Raw genomic sequence first — 22,046 nt, forward strand, 5'->3', positions numbered from 1 at the left:
CTTTGTTGACAAAGTGATGTCTCTGCTTTTTAATATGCTGTCTAGGTTGGTCATAACTTTCCTTCCAAGGAGTAAGCATCTTTAATTTCATGGCTGCAATCACCATCTGCAGTGATTTGGAGCCCAGAAAAATAAAGTCTGACACTGTTTCCACTGTTTCCCCATCTATTTCCCATGAAGTGATGGGACCGGATGCCATGATCTTAGTTTTCTGAATGTTGAGCTTTAAGCCAACTTTTTCACTCTCTTCTTTCACTTTCAGCAAGAGGCTCTTTAGTTCCTCTTCACTTTCTGCCGTAAGGGTGGTGTCATCTTCATATCTGAGGTTTTTGATATTTCTCCTGGCAATCTTGATTCCAGCTTGTGCTTCTTCCAGCCCAGCATTTCTCATGATGTACTCTGCATATAACTTAAATAAGCAGGGTGACAATATACAGCCTTGATGTACTCCTTTTCCTATTTGGAACCAGTGTCTTATTCCATATCCAGTTCTAACTGTTGCTTCCTGACCTGCATACAGGTTTCTCAATAGGCAGGTCAGGTGGTCTGGTATTCCCATCTCTTTCAGAATTTTCTACAGTTTATTGTGATCCACACGGTCAAAGGCTTTGGCATAGTCAATAAAACAAATAGATGTTTTTCTGGAACTCTCTTGCTTTTTCGATGATCCAGCGGATGTTGGCAATTTGATCTCTGGTTCCTCTGCCTTTTCTAAAACCTGCTTTATGGCCCAGAATTTGGTCAATTTTATCAAATGTTTTCTCTGCACTTGAAAAATAAGTGTATTATGCACTGTTCAGGGTTCTATATGTACCCATTAGGTTGTCTGTTCATTGTTTTATTCACATATTCTATATCTTTACTGATATTTTGATTGAATTTTTTGCTTCTTTCCACCCCCACCATTTGCTTGGAAGTCATTTTATATTCCTTAGTAATTACTCTAAAGATTTCAACCTACATCCTTTATTTAGCCATGAGTTTGTTGGGGGTTTTTGTTTGTTTGTTCTTTTAGCATTGACCTTGTATCTTCCTGAACTCTTGTCATCAGTTTTAGGAGTTAGCCTGTAGAGTTACCTGGATTTTTCTAGTCTTCAAATAGTTTGTTCCCTTTTTTTTTTTTTATCCATATACAGTTTGTTTCTTTTTCTTACAACACTGGCTAAGCCGTGTAGTTCAGTGTTAAAGAGAAACAGCCAATAGTGGACATTTTGTTTAGTTCCTGGCTTTAGAAGGAATGTTATCATCATTTCATCATTAATATGATAAACCTGGTACATATTTTGGTAGATTCTTTTCATCATACTTAAAACTTTTATCCAATAGCAAAAGCTTAGTGAGTGAATATACACCTGTGTTTTAAGTTAAAATACTGAAAACAAATGTAAACCATTTTAATGATTCCTTGCATACCTGAGTTGACTGGATAAGAGGGCGGCTACTCTGTCTATGGCAGCGTGTGTGTGCTTATCCACAGCCACCGGGACATGGATCTACAAAAGTTGTTTTGTTTTTTTTTTCAAATGGGAATATATAAGGGCTGTGGAGACTCATAGATGTCCAACAAATGTGCAGTGTTAACCTAGAGACAGCCAGGTTGTTAATGGTCAGTAGCCTTCTTTGGAAGTTATTGGCTTAGAGTAGTGTTTTTCAAACTATGGATTGAAAAATAAATTTAAACATTCATTTTTTTGAAGGACAGAATAGAAAATAAAGTCTATCTCAAGGTAAAAGGTTAAGTTTGGAATTACATAAAACAAGTTCAGCGTACGCTAGCTAAGACAAAGTCATAGGTCATTGTAGAAATAATAGAAGCAATGTACTTTTTAACTCATACTTTGTGTGCCTGGACAAAAATATAAATTAGGAAAAAAGCATGAGACTTTGAGCTTGAAATGACATGAAATCAAGTTTTCTTTAAAATGCTACGGGGGTGAAAGCATATATGTGGAATCTAGAAATGGTATAGATGAAGTTATTTGCAAAGCAAAAATAGAGGCACGGACCTAGAGAATAAATGTGTGGATACAAGGTGGGTAAGGGTGGGTAGAATTGGGAGGAATTGGGAGATTGGGATTGACATATACACAGTATTGATACTATGTGTAAAATAGACAACTGATGGGAACCTACTACATAGCACAAGCAACTCTCTCTAATGCTCTGTGATGACCTAAATGGGAGGGAAATCCAAAGGGGGGGATATATGTGTACATTTCGCTGATTCACTTTGCTGGGCAGTAGAAGCTAACACTACATTGTAAAGCAACTATATGCCAATAAAAATTAATTAATAATAAAGTAAGATGCTACAGGAAGGGCATAGAAAGAAGGAGGGGGAGAAGGATGAGGGAAGAAAAGAAACAAGTAAAACAATCAATAGTTATGGAATCTGGCGCATGGGTGTATGAAGGCTTATTACGCTGTTCTTCCTATTTTAATGTATACTTTACAACACAATAACTAGATAAATAAATAGAAGGAATGGGTATTGCAAATGCTAGGTGGTGGTTTGTGTTCTGTCCATCTTTTTTTTTTTTATAGCTTCTTTTATTTACATTAGTAGAGAAACAGGGTGTATAATTAGCTCTTAATCGGTGAGCATCACTTTAGCTTTAGAGTCCTAGAGCAGAGCCTGTTACTGCAGTCCCCAGGGGTCGTGATTCAAGAACAGCATACACGTACACATGTGTGCACACAGTTAACACAGAACTCTAGGCAGACCTTCAGAACAAGCAGTGTACCGGCTTTGGCTATCTCTGAATTGAAATATTTTGAACCTGTACTTTTGGCATGAAAGAAAATCAATCCACAATGAGCTCTTTAAATACTTTGCAGAGTAGTTTTATATCAAGTGCCCTCAGGAACAACGGTTCATGGACTAACTTCTTTTCTAGGAAGAACTGGAACTATGGTCTGTGCCTACCTTCTTGCCAGTGAGATATTTGCCACTGCGGAGGTATGAAAGATGCTCCTATAAACTCTGTTGTAGGCTTATTGAGTTTGCTAGCTTTAATAGCTCATGGGTAGGATGTTAGGATGATTCCTTAAGTCATGGGTGTGTGTGTTGTTCAGTCGCTATGTTGTATATGACTCTTTGCAACCCCATGAACTGCATCACGCCAGTCTTCACTGTCCCTCACTATCTCCTGGAGTTTGCTCAAACTCATGTCCACTGAGTCATTGTTCATTGTATTTCATGGAATTATTGGAGAGGTGGTTTTAGAACACCTGGCTTGGATACTTTCTTGTTTAATTGGCACTGGTTGGTAACTGACCTCAGTGCCTCTTCCTCTGGCCTGGGATGAGGGTAAAGTTGCTGAGACGCTCACCCTGGGCACAAAATTTAAGGGAATGCCAAAAATCTCAGTAATTAGGATCAATAATCTTCTAATGCAATATTTTTCAAAAAATCAAAATTAATGCACCCACATTCATCATGAGTACAATGTTAATATTTTGATTAAAGACAGGACACAGTAGAAGAAGGGTTAATGTGAAGTGAGTAAGGTTGAGTTATGTAAGTACAAAAAACCTCAGCAATCCAGAAACTTGACTTGCCACCCTCAGACCCAGCCCTGCTCTGATAGAATCCCACCAACTCCTGGCTTTCTGCTTTCCTCACGAGAATAAGAAGATGGGTTAGGGAAATTTTCTAAAGGACCTTGAATATCCTTGGAAGTGCTCAATAGGTAAAAGTCATCATTTTCCAACCCAGAACAAAAGCTCCCCTGGACATTACTATCTTTGCACAATCAATAGCTGTGGGGTCTGTGCCCTCTGGGAATTTCTGAGAAGACAGGATGGGCTGCTGCTGTGTCTTAAAGCAGGATTCTCATTCTCCTTTTTGCCGTGATCTTACGGAGAAGGGCATGCTCCCAGCATCTCTGGGCCTCTTTTAGTCTGCTGCGCAGATAAGAGAATCTGAGGGTTATGCGCTGGGTTCAGGGCTCTGACTCCACCCTCCTCTTTGCTTCTAATTTGAGATGCACAGGTTAGGATGATGGATGCTCTAGGACAGTGTTTTCCACACTGTGGGTCAGAGTTTATCAGTGAGTTGTGAAATCAACTCATTGGGTTGTGACTTGCAACCAAATCTACCTATAAGATGGGATAGATTAGAAAAGGTGAGTATTGTTTTGTGAAGCTTTTGTTTCAGTCGTGTGTTCATGAGAGAGAGTGTGTGTGCATCTCCCAGGCTTATGGATGTGGATTGTAGCTTTGAAAGTGAAAAGTCTGAGGACTTTCCTTAAGATGCCGCACTTCCAACACAGACAGCACAGGTTCAATCCCTGGTCAGGGAACTAAGATCCCACATGGTGCACAGCCGAAAAAAGAAAAAAAAGTTTGAAAGCCATTGGTCTGAAGCCCTGGATAGAGCCAGAGGCCAGTGTTCAGGCCTGTGCTGTCTTTGACTCACCAGTTACATACATCTCCACGCAGGTCACTTGATTTTCTTTTGGTCCTAATCTTTTTGTTGTAAAATAGTAAGAAAGGAAGAAGGACCAGATTATCTCTGAAGTTTTCCAGCTCTAAAATTCCCTGTCTTTATGAATCTTTGAATGAGAGTAGGCCTTGATGTGTCTTTCTTAGTTCTGTTATTTTGGGTGGCCTCTGCCGGGAGACTGCTGACCTTAGGAAATCACATGTCCTTAGAAACTTTCTAATGCCTTCTACAGAAAAGGAAAGCGCAGATGACCCATGACTGGACTGTCCCCTCTTTTATAGGACAGCCTGTATTATTTTGGAGAACGGCGAACAGATAAATCCACTAGCAGTAAATTTCAGGGAATAGAGACTCCTTCTCAGGTAAGTGTTCTTTCTTTAAAAGGGGTCACTCTGGGTAGTTAGATTAAGACTGGCACCTATTTCCTGGTTTTGTTTTCTTTTTTTTTTTTTTTAAATAATTTTTGGCTGTGCCAGGTCGTTGCTACGTGCAGACTTTCTCTAGCTGCGTTGCATGGGCTTCTTACTGTGATGGTTTCTTTTATTGCAAAGCATAGGCTCTAGGCCCTTGGGGTTCAGTAGTTGTGGCTCTCAGGCGTGTGTGTGGCGGTAGTTCTCAGACACCATCCCCTCCTGGCCCTGCTTTGTGCATCATTCCATGCACTACACACATTTCATCCGTCCCTGACTAAAGAGCTTGACTGGCCCTTTCCAAAGAAGAGCATGGTGGTTAATTTTACTAATATTTCCCAATGAGTGGGGAAGAGCCTGTGAACTTTTCAGTCCAGCTGATTCCATACAGAACTCTTCAACTTCTAGAAGAAAAGTTCAAGCAGAGCCCTTGTGAGCAACTTGCCATAGGAGGAGGACTAGGCTAAGAGAATCCACAGGGCTTTGCTGCAAAAATGGGATTGGGGAAATGGACAGTGGGGAACTGCTTGCTGACTGGGACTAGAGAAGAATGCGTATGTGCTGCTGGTCTGGGGGGGTCTCCCCCTGAGTTTTTACATCTTCCCTTCTCTTATCCGAAGAGCTACTCCTTCTCCCTGCAAAGCACAAACCTTCCTTTAACTCAGCCACCACAAAGCTCCTACCCTCTACCGGTCTCTTACATTTGCGGTTAATTGCATCTTGCTGTGATGCTGTCATAGCTATTTTGTTGGTTCTGGTTAGTTGCTCTTGGTCCCAGCTGCCTCTCAGAACACTGGGCCCCTTTCTTGTTCCTTCCCCATTGCTTTTAGTTCAGTATTTTTCCCCCTAAGGTCGATGAGACAACAGTGCCTTATCTAATGGCCCACAGTCAATGTTTCCTTCATCCATTACTTTCCTTAAAAAAATCGGGGATACTGACTTTAGAATTTTCACCTGCATTGAAATTGAGACCTCTGTTGTTTTGCAGAATAGATTCGTTGGATATTTTGCAATGGTGAAAAATATCTACAATTTGACTCTTCCTCCAATAAAAAAACTCACGATCAAAAAATTCGTGATTTATTCAATTCATGGTAAGTGCTCTATGTATAATTGGAGAAATGGGCAGGAGGGCCAGTGTTCTTATTATTTGGGAGGGTTTTCTCACCGTTATATACACAGGCAGTCCCAACTGATAGCTGTTAGTGGAGCCTCAGGTACAGGTTCCTCCCCCTGGAATTGCCCGTTAGCCCTGTACTGTTATGGCCACCTTGTCGCTATAGTTCAGTTGCTGAGTCATGTCTGACTCTTTTGTGGCCCCATGGACTGTAGCCTGCCAGGCTCCTCTGTCCGTGGGATTTCCCAGCCAAGAATACTGGAGTGGGTTGCCATTTCCTTCTCCAGGGGATCTTCCTAACCCAGGGATCAAACTCATGTCTTCTGCATTGGCAGGAAGGTTCTTTACCCTTGAGCCACCTGGGAAGCCCTGTGGCCACATTACCACCACTCAGATGTCCTCTCCTTTCCTTTCCCAGCTTGAGGGACTCCATCCACCCCCTTCCCTTTCTCCTATTCTCATTGCGGCTCTGGGCTCAGCCTAGGGTGTCCTTTTCAGAGTAGGACCTCTGAGATTAAAGGGATTATGGGCCCGTGAAGCTGGAGACCACTTCTTTCTCATACCTCATCTCTGGCTCAGGGTTTGTCTTGGCAGAGACATCCCCAGATCGTTCTCTCCTTTTCCGTTCAGAGATCCTTTTTTTTTTCCCTCATCACCTGGTTTTCTTTGATTTTCTGCTTACCATCAAAAGTTTCTCCCTTTACCCACCCTCCTCTCCTATAGCCCTCTCTCCCCAGAAACTCCATCAAGGATGTCTTAAATACCTGAACAGCAGATGCATTTTGTTGCCACAATTCTTTTTTCACAAATAACTCCCAAGAACTACTTTGGGTCAGGCCCCTAGCTTGTGTTTCTCTGGAGCCCATGAGTGGTAAACAAAGGAGAGGAATGTACATGAATGGAGAGCTGACGGCAGTGTTGGAAAGTTTCCTGCGGGGACAGCACTTGGGTCTTCCTTCCCTGAACCTACAGGAACACAGAAAAGGGTTGGGACACACCTGGTCTCTGGGGGCCTGTCTCTCAGTACCCTAGCTCTTACCAGTTCTCACTGGGAGTAAAAATCCTTTTAAATTTCAAAAGAGCTGACTGTACCTGCTTCACGAATGTAAGGAGAAAGACAGGGACCTGCCATTGCCCTGGGAGACTGGTCGGATCATTCATCTCTGGGATTTGAAGGAGGGCGAGAGAAATAGAGGTCAAGCCCCGTGTTTTATTTCTCTCTCACCTGCCTGGGTTCCCTGCACTGCTCAGTCTCAGGGAGGCAGGAGACGGGGACCCCTCAGTGGAAGGGATGGGGCTCTCCCACTGCCAGAGGTGTGACAGGAGGGGACGTTTTTGGCTCTGATCCCCGAAAGCATCACCAGCTTGAGCACCCAGTGGTGTTAGACTCTTCCGGGTGGTGTGGGGCCACAGTGCTAGTCTCCACTCAGACAGCCCAGTGTTTTTAGTCCTCTGAGGAGTCACACAAAATCCTCTCTGTTGTTGCTGTTCATTCTCTATGTCATGTCCAATTCTTTGCGACCCCATAGACTGCAGCACATTGGGCTCCCCTGTCCTTCACTATCTCCCAGAGTTCACTCAAATTCATGCCCATTGAGTTGATGATGCTATCCAACCATCTCATCCTCTGCCACACTCTTCTCCTTTTGCCTGCAATTTCCCCCAGTATCAGGGCTTCCTTGGATACTCAGATGGTAAAGTATCTGCCTGCAGTGCAGGAGACCCAGGTTTGATCCCTGGGTTGGGAAGATCCTCTGGAAGAGGAAATGGCAACCCACTCCAGTATTCTTGCCTGGGAAATCCCATGGAAAGAGGAGCCTGGTGGGCTATAGTCCATGGGGTCACAAAGAGTTGGACACGACCGAGCGACTAACACTTCACTAAAATACTCTCTAGACATTTTGTTAATGCTTCATCCAATTCTTCAGAAATAAGAGACTCCTTCAAAATATATGTAAAAATTGTATAGTTAAAAAAATTACAATTATTTAAATAGAAAAAGCTTTTTCTCAGATTATTTATATATTCCTCCCTCCCTACCCACACACCCCTGCGTCACCACCACCACCTCCTAATGGTGGTGAGGAGCTGTGAGGGCCAACCACAAGCAGGTCACGTGGGTTTCTGGCTTCTGGAAACAAACTTCAACCCAGCAGCAGGGGTTCTGTGGGCAATTTTGGTCTAGATTTCCAAACAAGCACTGCACAGGCAGACCTTGGAAACCCAGCCTGTTCCAGCACAAGCCTGCCTCTGTGTATAAAGGAGTAACTGTTTGTGAGGAGGCTCTGAGGGCTACAGAGTTCTTTACAGGTCCATTCTGACCATCTCATGTGTGTGTGATGAATGAGGGACAGGGTTGGAGTGGAGTCTCACTCGGAATGCCAGCTATCCTCAGACCTCCCTGGGGTAAAGCCAGGCTTGCGGGCAGGAGGGGACAGGGGTGGCTCACTCCCCATCGTTCCCTGCAGAAAGAGCCACACTGCTGTCCTCTGCAGTGTGAGAGGCAACCCAGGGGCTGGTGGAGCAATTGCTTTCTCTCGGAATTTTAAACTCAGCCGTAAAACCAAGTTGGCGGCGTGAGAGCCTGGTTTGTACCTGCATGTCTTGTCTCCCTCAGGGCCCTCTTGGTTCATAATGAGAATCCGGGAAGACCTCATTTTATTGTGCTTTCCTTTATCACACTTCACAGATGTTGCCTTTTTTTTTTTTTTTTTTTACAAATGAAAGGTTTGTGACAATTCTGCATTGTCAGATGCTGGTTACCATTTTTTAGCAATTTGGCAATCAAGTCTTTTTTTAATGAATGTAGTTTTTTTTTAGACATAAATAGACTACAGTACAGTGTAAATATACATTTTTATATACACTGGGAAACAGAAAAAAAATTCACGTGACTTGCTTTATTGCAATATTCACTTTGTTGTAGTGGTCTGGAAACAAACCCACAGTATCCCTGAGGTATGCCTATAACAGTATCTATACACACCTTTGTGAGTATGAAGCTATTCCGAAGAGGCAAATAGGCGTTAGTCTGATGGAGTTTTGATGCATTGCTCGAACATGAACCAGAGAAGAGGAATCATTTCTCAAAATGCTAAGCTTGAAAATGGTTTTAATAAGTTCTAGCATTTCATAGATTGTCTCAGTCTGATATCATATCCTAAGACTGTGGACGGCTCTTAATATTTTGAGTTTTACTTAACCTCTGTGGAGATACTGTTAAAACTGTCAAGTGTAGATCTGGAACTAATGCAAATATATAAGCACTGCAGGGCAAAAACCGGTAGAGAGATTTATGGGTTTAGTTTCCTCATCTAGGGCTTCCCAGGTGGCTCAGTGGTAAAGAATCTGCATGCCATACAGAGACCTGGGTTCGATCCCTGGGTTGGGAAGATTCCCTGAAGAAGGGAAAAGCTACCCACTCCAGTGTTCTGGCCCGGAGAATTCCATGGCCTGTATGGTCCATGGGGTCACAAAGAGTTGGGCAAGACTAAGCGACTTTCACTTTACTTCTCAGGCTAACATAAAGTAGTGGATTTTAGAAGTCTACTTTGAGACCCCTCACAGAGGCTTCCAGACAGAAGCTTGTGCCCTTTACAGCTGTTCTGATAGTGTGGGACTTGGTTGGCAGTGCTGACTTAAGGCATGCCTGGCATGCTAAAATTCTTGCTGTGCCCATGTAAATAAGCAGGCCAAACCCGGGGACACCAGCCCTCATTTGGAATAAGAATTCTTTCCTTTGAGGGAGATCAAGATGGCAGAGTAGGAGGGTGCTGAGTTTACCTGCCCCCACTCCCCGCCAAGAACACGTCAAAAATACAACTCCTTGTGGAGCAACCGGGGTAGATAAGCTCTTCTACAGCCAAGTCTGTAAAGAAAACAATTCTGGAGTCTAGCAGGAAGGGAGGAGAAGCAATCTGATTGAGACCTGCACCCTTGGTGGGAGACCCAGAAGAGGAGGGGGCTGGTGTCATGGGCTTGGGGATTCTCCTGGAGGAGTGAGGGATTTGAGCTGCACCCCAGGTCATGGTCTGACACCAGGAAAATGGGTCCCCTTGGCTGGTTGGGATTTTTTTTAATATTTTATTTTTATTAGTGGTTTTATTGATTTGCAATTTACCATTCTATGCAAAATTCAATACTAACTTAATTATCTTTAGTCATTACCTGGGAATCAGATTTTTAAAAAACTACTAAATCCTATTAAAGCAACGCTAATGACATTCTGTCAGCTTCAAATTGACTGACTCACCACATCATTCCACACAGTCATCCTGCATCTGTTTGTGGAATGGTATAGCTTGAAAATAACAGATCACTGTGGTCTCTGGAATTGAAAATGTTAGTACAGAGGTAACTCACATACCAGAACACAAATGATGCTGGAACGCTTAGATGCGTCTGATTCTATATTAGCTAAGTGTCAGTCACACTTTTGTATCCCCTTAGTAGGCCTGAAAGCCAGAGGGGCTGAGGGGAGGCTGTGAATGAAACACTGAGACCCCTGCTCTTAAAGAGCAAAGTGGTGGCTAATACACCATCCCAACCGAGGCAGCAGCCTGAAAACTCTGACCAGGGAGAAGGCAACCTTGGCCAGTACTCTGTTGCTACCCACATTTAGGAGGAGCAAAGCTACTCCAGGGCAGTGACTGACATTGCTGGTGAGAGGGAAACCAGCCCAGAAGTGAGGCACCAACCTCTCTAGCCCAACCCAGCCTCTCACCAGGGAAAAAAGGTGAAACCAGCGTAGAATTGTGGCCCTCAGCCCGTGGGGCACTAGTGGTAAAGAACTCCTCCACTGCAGGAGACATGAGAGACATGGGTTTGATCCCTGGGTTGGGAAGATCCCCTGGAGAAGGGAAACAACCCACTCCCATGTTCTGGCCTGGAGAATCCCATGGACAGAGGAGCCTGATGGACTACAGTCTATGGAGTCGCAAGGAGTTGGACACGACTGAAGAGACTTAGCATGCATGCACCCTTGAGCCCCTGATGTGTCCCAAACCAAGGCGAAGACTACTGCCATCTCACTCATTCACACACACACAGGGTCGCGTCTGGCTCTGGCTGTAGCCTCTCCATCTCCAGCCCCACCTCCCACCAAGGTGGTGACTCCCAGAGCATCTCAGGGGGAGATGGGACCCACACTTGCTTCGGGTCCAGCTGTCCCACCAAAGCCACTGGGCACACCTAGACTGGGTAGGGATGCTTCCACACAAGGACATGCCTTCAAGACCAGGATAGGTAACTGATTCACCTGATTTCATAGAGACAGAGCAAGTTAAACACAATGAGGAGGTAGAGGAGTATCAAATGAAAGAACAAGGAAAAAAATCCTGTAAAAACTCTAAAGAATAATCTTCCTTTGAGATTATGATCATAACAGAGAGAGAGGGGGGAGATTGTCAGGAAAAAGTGACAGAGGGTATCTTCTCCAGGGTTGTATCTTCTCCAGGGTTATCTTCACTGCTCATGGTCTTTAAGCTATTTTACAACTCTAAGTCATAGAAAACTGATAATAATGCAAATTATTTTGGGGATAGAAATGCAAATTAGTTGTGTCTAGTAGAATGAAATTGCTTATTGACCTGTTTTGTATCTATTTGTAAATTAATTTCATCATTCCTTATCTGCCCACGAATGCAGTACTTTGAACCAACTACAACATTTGACTGTTTTCTTTTTTTAATAAGTTAAATAAGATTTTTGATGTGTTAAAAAAGTACAAGTACAGGACAGTGCTATGGTATGCAACAATTTCTGTAAAACAATATATATATATATATATTTATGTTTGTATGCATGATGCTTAGTTGCTCGGTCATGTCCAACTCATTGTGATACTTTGGACTGTAGCCCACCAGACTCCTCTAAGGGATTTTTCAGGCAAGAATCCTTGAGCGGGTTGCCCTTTTCCTCCTCTCAGGGATCTTCCCAACACAGGGATCAAATCCACATCTCCTGCGTCTCCTGCATTGGATTCTTTAACGCACTGAGCCATTGGGGAAGCCCTGTTTGTACGTATATACACGTAGAAAACATACAAAACTCAGAGAAAATATATTTGATTATACATAAAAATAGAAACTAATAGTTATCTATTGGAGCCGGCAAACTAAACAGGTGGGGGATAGGTGAAATGGAGACTCTTCATCTTCTTTATATTTTATTTTTAAATCATGTGATATACTTACAGTATTTTTAAACTTTTTAATGTATGGAAATTCAAGCTCATAAAACAATGCCCTTGTTGCTTGATAAATGTCTTAACGTTTAGCTCTGCATTTCCTGAATTCTAGTTAATGTTAGTTGAAACAAATTCTGCAACTGGATATGACAGAGAGAACTGAGGCAAAGCCATGACTCCTAATGACAAATGAATATTTCAGTGTTAGTGAGAACAACATTAAATGAACATGAAACAATATGAGAAAATAATCAAGAATGATCGATAAATGACTTTGTTAGAATATTTGTTTTAGTTCTGTACCTTTGGTTCTGTGCATCTTTGAAATATGAAGGATTGAAATAAAAGCAAGAAAAGTTAATTGGAGGCTTGAGAAACCAACTCTTTGAGGAAATACTAAAATAAGTGGGTCAATTAAATTGGAAAAAAAAAAAAACAAGAGTGGAGCAAAAAACCATTTGTCTCTAAATATATAGTGAACACAGCAGGAATGTTTGGATACAGCTATCCTGTGTTTTGTATAAACTGGACTTAAATTAAGGCAAGAGGAATTTTAGTTTATTATTAAGAAACATCATGATTGGAAGTCTGAAGAAAGCTACACATTGGTAAGAAAGGTTTCAAGTCCCATTCCGTAATTTTTTTTTTTTTTTTTTTTGCTAGATAGGTGAGCAGTAAGATTCTAAGTCTTAGAAGCTGAACTGTGTCCTTTTTGTTTTTCGGGTTTTTTTTCCCTCCAGCCTTATAAACTCTGCCTTAGGGGACAGAATTGGATTGAAGCTTTGTCTTTCAAAGACAAAATCCAGGCAAGATCCAAATGATTCAATATTAATGCATTGTTAGCTGGGTTCATTTTTTCTCTTTCTAATCCATATTGTTGATTTTTAGACATTCTGATCTTTGCTCTAACCGGTCTAAATTTTTAATTTCATTCAGGTGTTGGAAAAGGCAATGGACATGATCTAAAAGTACAAATAATAATGCAACGAAAGACTGTCTTTTTCTGTTCTGCTTCCAAAAACTGTAGGGTAAGAGAAAGCACGTGAACTGAAAAGTCTGGTGTTTGTTTTAAATCTCAAGTCAGCACATCGACCTCCCCGAACCATTTATCACCACAGGAAAAGGCCATGTTGCTTTCTGGTTGCCATCCAACTTGGTGTCCCTTGGTTTGGATGTGAGTCAGGAGTTAAACTGATTGTTCAAAATTGTTTTCAGGGTGTTTTCCAGAATACACTTTTGGTTCAGAGTGGTGCTTTGCCCTTCACTTTTCCATAGATGCTAAGCATGTTCCCAGAAACCTATCAGAGTTTTAAATTCATGCCTCTGGTCACTTTTAGCCATGTCCTGTTCTTCTTGGTCATTGTATGACATGGCACTGATTCTGAAATTTCAATGCCCATGAAAATCACCTGTTTCCATATCTTGGCAATTGTAAATAATGCTGCTGTGAACATTGGGGTGCATGTATCTTTTTTAATTAATGGGTTTTTTTCCCCAAGAAGTAGATTGCTGGGTCATAGTTTTATATTTTTGGTTTTTTGAGAAACCTCCATACTGTTTGCACAGTGGCTGCATCAATTTACTTTTCCACCAACAGTGTTTGAAGTTTCACTTTTCTCCACGTCCTCACCAACATTTGTTATTTGTCATTTTGATGACAGCCATTCTGATGGGCTTGAGATGACAGCTCGTTGTGGTTTTAGTTTGTATTTATCTGGTAGTTAACAATGTTGAGCATCTTTTCATGTGCCTGTTGGTCATCTGGATGTCCACTGGAAAAATGTCTATTCAGGTCTTCTGCCCACTTTTTAATTAGGTTGCTTGTTTTGGTTTTTTGTTTTTGTTTAATGTTGCAGGAGCTGCTTATATATTTTGGATATTAACCCTTTATCAGTCAAATCATTTGCAAATATTTCCTCCGTTTTGGTTGTCTCCATATTCTCGGTAGTGTGCTTTGCTGTGCAAGAGCATGTATGTTCGGAGAGGGCAATGGCACCCCACTCCAGTGCTCTTGCCTGAAAAATCCCACGGATGGAGGAGCCTGGTAGGCTGCAGTCCATGGGGTCTGGAAGAGTCGGACACGACTGAGCGACTTCACTTTCACTTTTCACTTTCATGCATTGGAGAAGGAAATGGCAACCGACTACAGTGTTCTTGCCTGGAGAATCCCAGGGACGGAGGAGCCTGGTGGGCTGCCATCTATGGGGTTGCACAGAGTTGGACACAACTGAAGTGACTTAGCAGCAGCATGTATGTTTAATTAGGTCCCATTCATTTCTTTTTGCTTGTTTCCTTTAAGAGATAGATCCAAGGAATCCAAAGAATTATTGCCGCGATTTACATCAAAGAGTGTTCAACCTGTGTTTTCCTCTAGGAGTTTTATAGTATCAGGTCTTACATTTAGATTTTAATCCATTTTGAGTTTATTTTTGTACAGGGTGTTAGAAAATGTTCTTTTGCACATAGCTGTTCTACTGCCTTTGTTTTAAAGTCTATTTTGTCTGATATAAGTATTGCTACTTCCAGTGATTGTATTTAGCTCTGATTGGCTCTTTTTAATATCCCTTTGCTGAAGTTCTTACTGCGTTCATTCTTATTCCAAGTCTGAGTTTCCTTACGGGCATGACTTTGAATACTTTATCAGGTTGACTCTTTATGTCCATTTTTTTGGGTTCTTTTTCTGAGGTCTTGTCTTCTTCTCTCATTTGGGACATATTCCCATCTCCTCATTTTCCCTGACTCTGAGTTTGTTTCTATGTGTTAGGTGGATCACCGACATCTGGTTTTGAAGAAGTGGCCTTAGGTAGAAGTTTTCCTATGGGACCCAGGAGAGCAATCCCGGCTCGTCACCAGAGCCAGGGATGTTTTTAGTGCCCATCTGTTGTGTGGCGCCACTGTTGCTGCAGACACACGAGTGGATGGCGCTGGCCCCGAGGCCGGCTGCCTATGAGGCCTGGCCACGGCTGCTGCAGGTTCACTGGTGGGCAGGGCGGGCTCAGTGCAGCTGGCTTGGCGCCCAGCCACATCAGTTGCAGATATGGTCATGATGGGATGAGCGTGGTCCCTTAGGGTGGGAGGTGCTTTGGAGGACTGGCCACTGGGGTGAGCATGTGGGGCAGGGCGGGTCTGCAAGAGAACACTGGGGCGGGGCGCGTGGTGCTAGCCAGGTAGATGGCAGACGTTTGAAGTGGCACCCGCCACGCTGGGCCAGCTAGGCGGAGGGGGAATTTTTCACACGATGCCTGCCAGCACTTTGTTCTCCAGGGGAAGCTTCTGCCCCTGTGGCACTCACCCTGCAGCTTATACACGTACTTCACATTTGGCCAGGGCACCTTTCGAAGTACAGCCTCTGCACTGGGGCTCCTTGTGAGGGAGTTTGTGCTCATGGCCTTTAACATGTTATCGACTGGGGGATTTCTGCAGATAACTAATGCCTGTGGCCGGTGATTTATCGTGTAAGTGAATATTGAAACGTCTCTGATCAATAACATCTGGGTAGCAGAAGACTTATTAATATGTCTCTGGTCAGAAGAGCAGGAGTTTCACTTCCCACTGCCCTCCTGCTCTCCTGGATATAAGCCCTGCTGGTCTTTGGAACCAGATGCTCTGGGGGCTCATCTTCCCCAGAGCTGGGGTGCCTGATGAGAGGGGCTCGAACCCCTCCTTTCCACAGGGAGAACTTCCACGTTGGTGAGCCCCCTCCCGCTTGTGGGTAGTAGTCAAGCCGGGCGTACAGGTCTTCTAAGACCACCCATCTCTGCCGTCCTGTCTCAGAGTGGTTTTCTCTTCATATCCTCAGTTGTAGCAGAGTTGTCCTGCTAGTCTTCAGGCCATTCATAGAGTTGTCCCATAGGTAGTTGTAGTTTTGGTGTGTCTGTGGGGGCTGGTGAGCTGGGCACCCTCCTCCTCCATCATCTTGATCCTGCCTCGGTGCTCCTCTTCACCAACACACATCCTTCTGTGCCCAGCTCAGCGTCTGCCTCCTCAGGGAAGCGCTCTCATTCTTCACCTCGTCTTAACCTCCCTGAGCCCATAACGGCACCCTCAGTCTTTATCATCCAGCTTGACACGTGATTGCCTGCCATTCTGCTATTGTTCCTTGCATGCTTAACTCCCGGAAGCATCATCGGAGTCTGCGCCTCCTTTTGTATTTTTTTTCACAGGACCAAGCACAGACCCTTCCCACTGTGGGTGCCACCCTCACCCAAGGGTGTATCAGGAACAAAGAAATAGTATAGCGTCCAAGTTGTTCATTCCAGAAACTTGGCCTATCCTTGGTCCTTCCATCCAGCTGTCTGCTACAGACAAGGCCAATAATCCCATCAGCAAATACATCTGTTGTAAAATGTGACCCATTAGGCATTGCTTTTTGAATGTGCATACTAGCTTTAAAATTGAACTTCTAATGTATTCTCAGTATTTGAAAATCAGATGATAGACATTCAGCAGTATTGTTAACATAGTTGAAGTCTAATGGGAAACTGGATACTTTACTTTTCAACAGTGCTACCCCGTAACCTTCAACCACATTGGCCTATTAAAAATGTAAACAATAGTATTGCAACTTTAAAGATTAATATTTATACATGTAGTCACTGAGCTGTGAGACCAAGAGTACTTGATTAAATATTAGAAGCTGCAATAAGCGAACATGAACTTCACTGTTGTCTCATTATCAGGTTGATAATTCTGAATTCTGTGTGTTCATCCAGATATTTCATGATGCTGAAACAGACAGAGTAATAATCTTGCTCTCTAAGTGCCCACCTCTGTATGATGAGGTAAAAGTGAGATTTTTCTCTTCTTCGGTGAGTAATCAAGAACAACCTATGCTGTTCATCTCATCTAGTCTTGTGAATGCTTCTGATTTGGGATCTCCTTGACTATAATTCCCAATAAGCGAGATGACAGGCAATGTCAACCCCAAGACGGGGAGGGGAAGAAAACAAGTCAGATTACTATAAAGAATTTTTTAAAATAAGAAAATATGTAAGGAAACCCTTTTTCGTTGTTTTCTAAATTCTATACAATTTGCATGTGTTCATTTTCGAGTAAGAAAAAAATACAAAAACCAGGATGTTAAAAACAATGTATGTCTTACTACATAGCAGTGATCATATTTTTGCTTTGTATCTTTGAAACACATTTCTCCCCATAACTTATAAAATACTTTAAAGGGAGGGAGGTTTAACTTTCCTCGTAATTGATGTATAATTCATTTAAAACAGTATATTTAATCCAATATTTATGAAATATGTCTGCCGCTGTCAGTACATTATCATGAGGGTATAATTATGTTGACCAGTTAGCAAATGTCTGATTATTCTGTATATGGCAGTATTCTGTACATAGTAAACTTCTAAGCCTCAATTGCTAGTTCATTTTCCTATAACATCATCAACCAGAACTGCCAACACATAACTGTGTTGCTCAATTGAAAGCTTATTTCCTTCATCCCCCGCTTGCTCCCTGTTGGGGAGAACTTACTAAGTTTGAAGTGGTAAATGTGTTGAAGCAGGTGACCTGGAAAGTTCCCCTCGAGTAATGGAGCCAGTCTGAGTTCTCTTAATCAGTGGTCTCTAAGCAGAAGCGCTAATGTGGGGATGCTGGTTTTATCTGGCCTTTGTGATTTTCAGGCCCATGAGATGAAAGCCCTTTTGGAAATTTTAGCTATTTCTATCATCATTATCGATAGTGGTTAATTATCTAATGTAGCTGTTCTTTGTAAAAATGGATGATACACTGGGGCAGAAATCGGCATAGTCCTTAGTAGATTCTGTTTAGCGCTATCCAAACCTGATTAAAATACCAGTGTCTAAATTTATAAATATCTATCATAGAGAAAATACATTTCCTTGAAAATTTTGCTGGAAAAGGCAAGAGAAAGGAACGGTAATCTCTTAAAGTCTCCTCCTAGGTGACTTGAATATAATGTTGACTAGAAGTGCTGCATTTTAATAACTACAACTATTTGATGAACACACAAGTGAATAAAGGAAGGAATTTTAATCCCTCTGAAATGACTATTTTTCACAGTTACATGGATACCAAGAACTAATTGTTGTTTAAAACCATGTCTTTTTAGGCTCTTCCTAAATACTACGAAAACTGTGCATTCTTCTTCTGGTTCCATATGTCTTTTATACGAAATAACAGGTATGGCTGTGGCATAATCCAGTAGAAACAGCTTAGTCTCCAATGACTACGTAAGGGGTAATGACAAGCCTTTATTTTAAAGTTATTTTACTTGGCTGTGTTGGGTCTTAATTGTGGCACACAGGCTTAGTTGCCAACCTGTGGGACTGCTCCATGGCATGTGGGATCTTAGTTCCCTGACCAGAGATCGAACCTGCATTTTAAGGCAGGTTCTTAACCACTGGGCCACCAGGGAAGTCCCTGACAAGTCTTTTGCTAATTACCCAAACCCAATTTATAGATACCAACCAAAAATTCTTTTGAGTCCCTGTTTTCACTGCCTTATTTATTGTGATCTAGTTGTTTTAAAAATATGGCTATTCTTGAGATCCATTGTTGCATTATTCTCAAGACCCATGCCGTAGGACTGTCATAAAACATCCTGTAACCAGATCTTGACTGGTAACAAGTCCTTCCCGTGAAAGTTCAATATGAGTCTGTTTAGCACCTCAAATATGGCAGGTCCCCAGTACGTGCTGATTTACTGATGACCAACCGATACCATATTCTACACCACAGTAAGGCATCACCCAGGGAGCCTTCGGCTAGTTTAAAAGCTGGCTGACACACTTCTATTTTACACTTCTATATTTAGGGCAGAAGTTATAATCCACAGTAAGTACTGATGAAGACAGCTTAAAAAAATTATGAATAGTCTCCCATAAAAAATGTTCTAATAACTATAAATTGGATAATCTATTGATTTGAAGATTATGCCAAAGAACCTCTATCATATCTGAACCTCATTCCTACATCTAGAAGTCCCCCACTTCTCTTGTCCTGTGGTGCTGAAAGTTTGAGATTGATATCACCATCCCATCCCATCCAGGGAAAAACAATATACAAAAAATCGTACAGGAGTTTTGAAGAAGTGGTTGTGATTATATATGGCCTGAGTTGATAGTTCTCCTGACATACAATTCTAGCTTTTTCTTCAAATGTGGATGCCCTCTCGTCCCACCTCAAGTTCCAGGAAGGCAACAATATACCTACAACGCACACACACACTTGGTGGATTTCGATAGAATGAACTTTAGATGTGATGGAACTTTACCAGATTTTTTCCCCTTGGATGTGCTTGTGATCAGTTGTGTCTAACTTTTTGCAACCCCATGGACTGTGTAACCCACCAGGCTCCTCTGTCCATGGAATTCTCTAGGCACGAATACTGGAGTGGGTTGCCATTCCCTTCTCCAGGGAATCTTCCCAACCCAGGGATCGAAGTGCCTTTTAAATTATGAAGTGGGTATTTTGGATGAATTAAGTCTCAAATACAAACAGCTTCACCCAGTAGTAAGGAAATCTAAATGTTAAATTTCCTGGCTGGCCAAGTCTCCTGCACTGGCCAGCAGATTCTTTACTACTGAGCCACCAGGGAAGCCCCCCTGGATGTTTACAGATGGAAAACTTTGACTCATAACATGAGCAAAATCCCTCAGAATTGACATCTAGGTGGAACTTCATTTGGTGCTACTTCTGCAAAGCGGTTCTTGCTGAGGGAGTTTTTTCCTTTAAAACACCATAGCTGTATTAGAGAGGCAACAAGTTCCATCACTTTTTCTCCTCACTTTTATATAGTTCCTCAAGATTTAACATTTAGATTTCCATACTACTGGGTGAAGCTCTTTGTACTACAAGACTTAATTCATCCAAAACGCCCACTTCATAATTTAAAAAGACACTTGTTTATCCTGGGTTTTAATACACATCCAGTCTGATTTGTCACACAGCAATTTATTAAATATGGATGTTAATTCCAAAGGCAATATTAAAAGAATCAGTGGCATGTTGTTACTCAAGGTTATGATATTTTTCTCTCTTAATAGAGAGTTGAGCTTAGAAAGCTAACTAGATGCAGAGGAACTGAGACTGATGGTAGCCAGCGAGGCTTTAAAACAAGGGTGCCCCTCAGCATGGCTTTTCTGTTAGCCCTAAAATAAAATGTAAAAAAAAATTTTTTTTCTATTCTAGGCTTTATCTTTCAAGAAGTGAATTGGATAATCCCCATAAAATAAAAGCATGGAAAGCTTACAGTCCACAGTTTGCAGTCGAGGTATATTTTGATGACATTTAAGTTGTTCCTGGTATCTGATTAAGTATAGTTCCCCTTCTAGGCTAGAATCATGTTCTTCCCAATCCTTGCTACATATTTATATCTTTTAAACCTATGTCCTTGCTGATATGCTTATATTTACATACATGTACATATGTTATTGAGAAATCTATTAAATATATACAAGGGAGAATGTCAATGGCAGTATTTTTTTTTGGAAGGACTATACATCACACAGAGTTTTCGTATATATTAAGTTTGAAACAGTACACAGAACATTAGTTATCACTTTTAAGAACTTACAAATAAAACTTTCCTACCAAAATAAGATTTAAAGACTGCAGTTTTCCCTAATACTGTGGGTTTGTTTCATTTACTTATATATTTCTGGACAAGTATTTATTCCCTGCTTTATTTTACATCTGTAACTTCAGATGTTAGAAAGTAAGAATTATAAGTCAAATAGAGGAAAGAACTGAAGGTAATTTCTTTCCTCTATTTGACTTACAAACTATTAACAACGATCAGAATGGCAGTAAAAACAATTTTAAAACCCAGAGAAATGTTCACACCAGCAGCCTCCCACCCCCAACATGGGCTTTTTTTTTTTTTTTTTTTACTCCAAGCACCACACGGAGCTCATTAATTATACACAGGGCATCGGGGGAGGGTAAAAGAATCTTCAGTAACCTCTGCTTTTGTCCATCATTACAGAAGTCAAAGGGAACGTTTGCCTAGAGCAATCCAGATTTTAAAATCCACCACCCCTGCCCCCAACCAGCTTCACCCAAGCTTGGAGAACTTTGAAGTAAGGTCAAGTTTTCATTATAGACACAGGTTAACCCTGTGTCCACAGGGAATCACTGTTTTCTCTTTGGTTCAGTTCAGTTGCTCAGTCGTGTCCGACTCTTTGCAACGCCATGAACCACAGCACGCCAGGCCTCCCTGTTCATCACCAACTCCCGGAGTTCACTCAGACTCATGTCCATTGAGCCGGTGATGGCATCCAACCATCTCATCCTCTGTCGTCCCCTTCTCCTCCTGCCCCCAATCCCTCCCAGCATCAGAGTCTTTTCCAATGAGTCAACTCTTCGCATGAGGTGGCCAAAGTACTGGAGTTTCAGCTTCAGCATCATTCCTTCCAATGAACACCCAGGACTGATCTTTTTGCAACCCCTGCCAGATTCCTCTGTCCATGGGGATTCTTAGGCAGGAATACTGGAGTGGGTTGCCATGCCTTCCTCCAGGGGATCTTCCCGACCCAGGGTTGGAACCCAGGTCTCCCATGTTGCAGGCAGATTCTTTACCATCTGAGCCACAAATAAGGTTTGGGAGGCTGAGGCAGACCACTCCGATGAAGCAGTGCTAGAACAGCACACTGACCACTCAGGCTGGCAGCCCCAGTCAGTATTTGAGGGAGACTAGACCATCAGTTTACAGACGAGGGCTGGTGGGTGCCAACCAAGCAGAGAAGGGAGGAGACTCTCCGAGCTGCCACGTGGTGGCAGGGAAGGCCCTGCAGGTGCTTCTTTTCCCCCCAAAAACAGCCCACAAAGGGTCCCAGCTGCCACTGCAGCTGCCCAGCCAGAAAAATGATCATCCTTCCCTCTCCCTCCCCCCAATGCCCTGCCCCCTTG

The 22,046-nt window shown here is 42.4% G+C and overlaps 1 protein-coding gene across 1 annotated transcript in view; it reads left to right on the plus strand.

The window, feature by feature from the left end:
* Positions 1 to 20,781, plus strand: part of LOC516736 (phosphatidylinositol 3,4,5-trisphosphate 3-phosphatase TPTE2) — a 60,956-nt gene extending 40,175 nt beyond the window's left edge. The window contains exons 20-26 of the mRNA XM_025000052.2: positions 2,898 to 2,959; positions 4,729 to 4,809; positions 5,846 to 5,951; positions 13,098 to 13,189; positions 16,874 to 16,969; positions 18,247 to 18,317; positions 20,328 to 20,781. Of these exons, the coding sequence (XP_024855820.1) occupies positions 2,898 to 2,959; positions 4,729 to 4,809; positions 5,846 to 5,951; positions 13,098 to 13,189; positions 16,874 to 16,969; positions 18,247 to 18,317; positions 20,328 to 20,430 (611 nt within the window). The 3' untranslated portion in view covers positions 20,431 to 20,781. The remainder of the gene's footprint in view (positions 1 to 2,897; positions 2,960 to 4,728; positions 4,810 to 5,845; positions 5,952 to 13,097; positions 13,190 to 16,873; positions 16,970 to 18,246; positions 18,318 to 20,327) is intronic.
* The last annotated feature ends 1,265 nt before the right edge of the window (positions 20,782 to 22,046 follow it).

The sequence above is a fragment of the Bos taurus genome, chromosome 12 (genome assembly GCF_002263795.3).
Source record: "Bos taurus isolate L1 Dominette 01449 registration number 42190680 breed Hereford chromosome 12, ARS-UCD2.0, whole genome shotgun sequence".
Taxonomy (NCBI): domain Eukaryota; kingdom Metazoa; phylum Chordata; class Mammalia; order Artiodactyla; family Bovidae; genus Bos; species Bos taurus.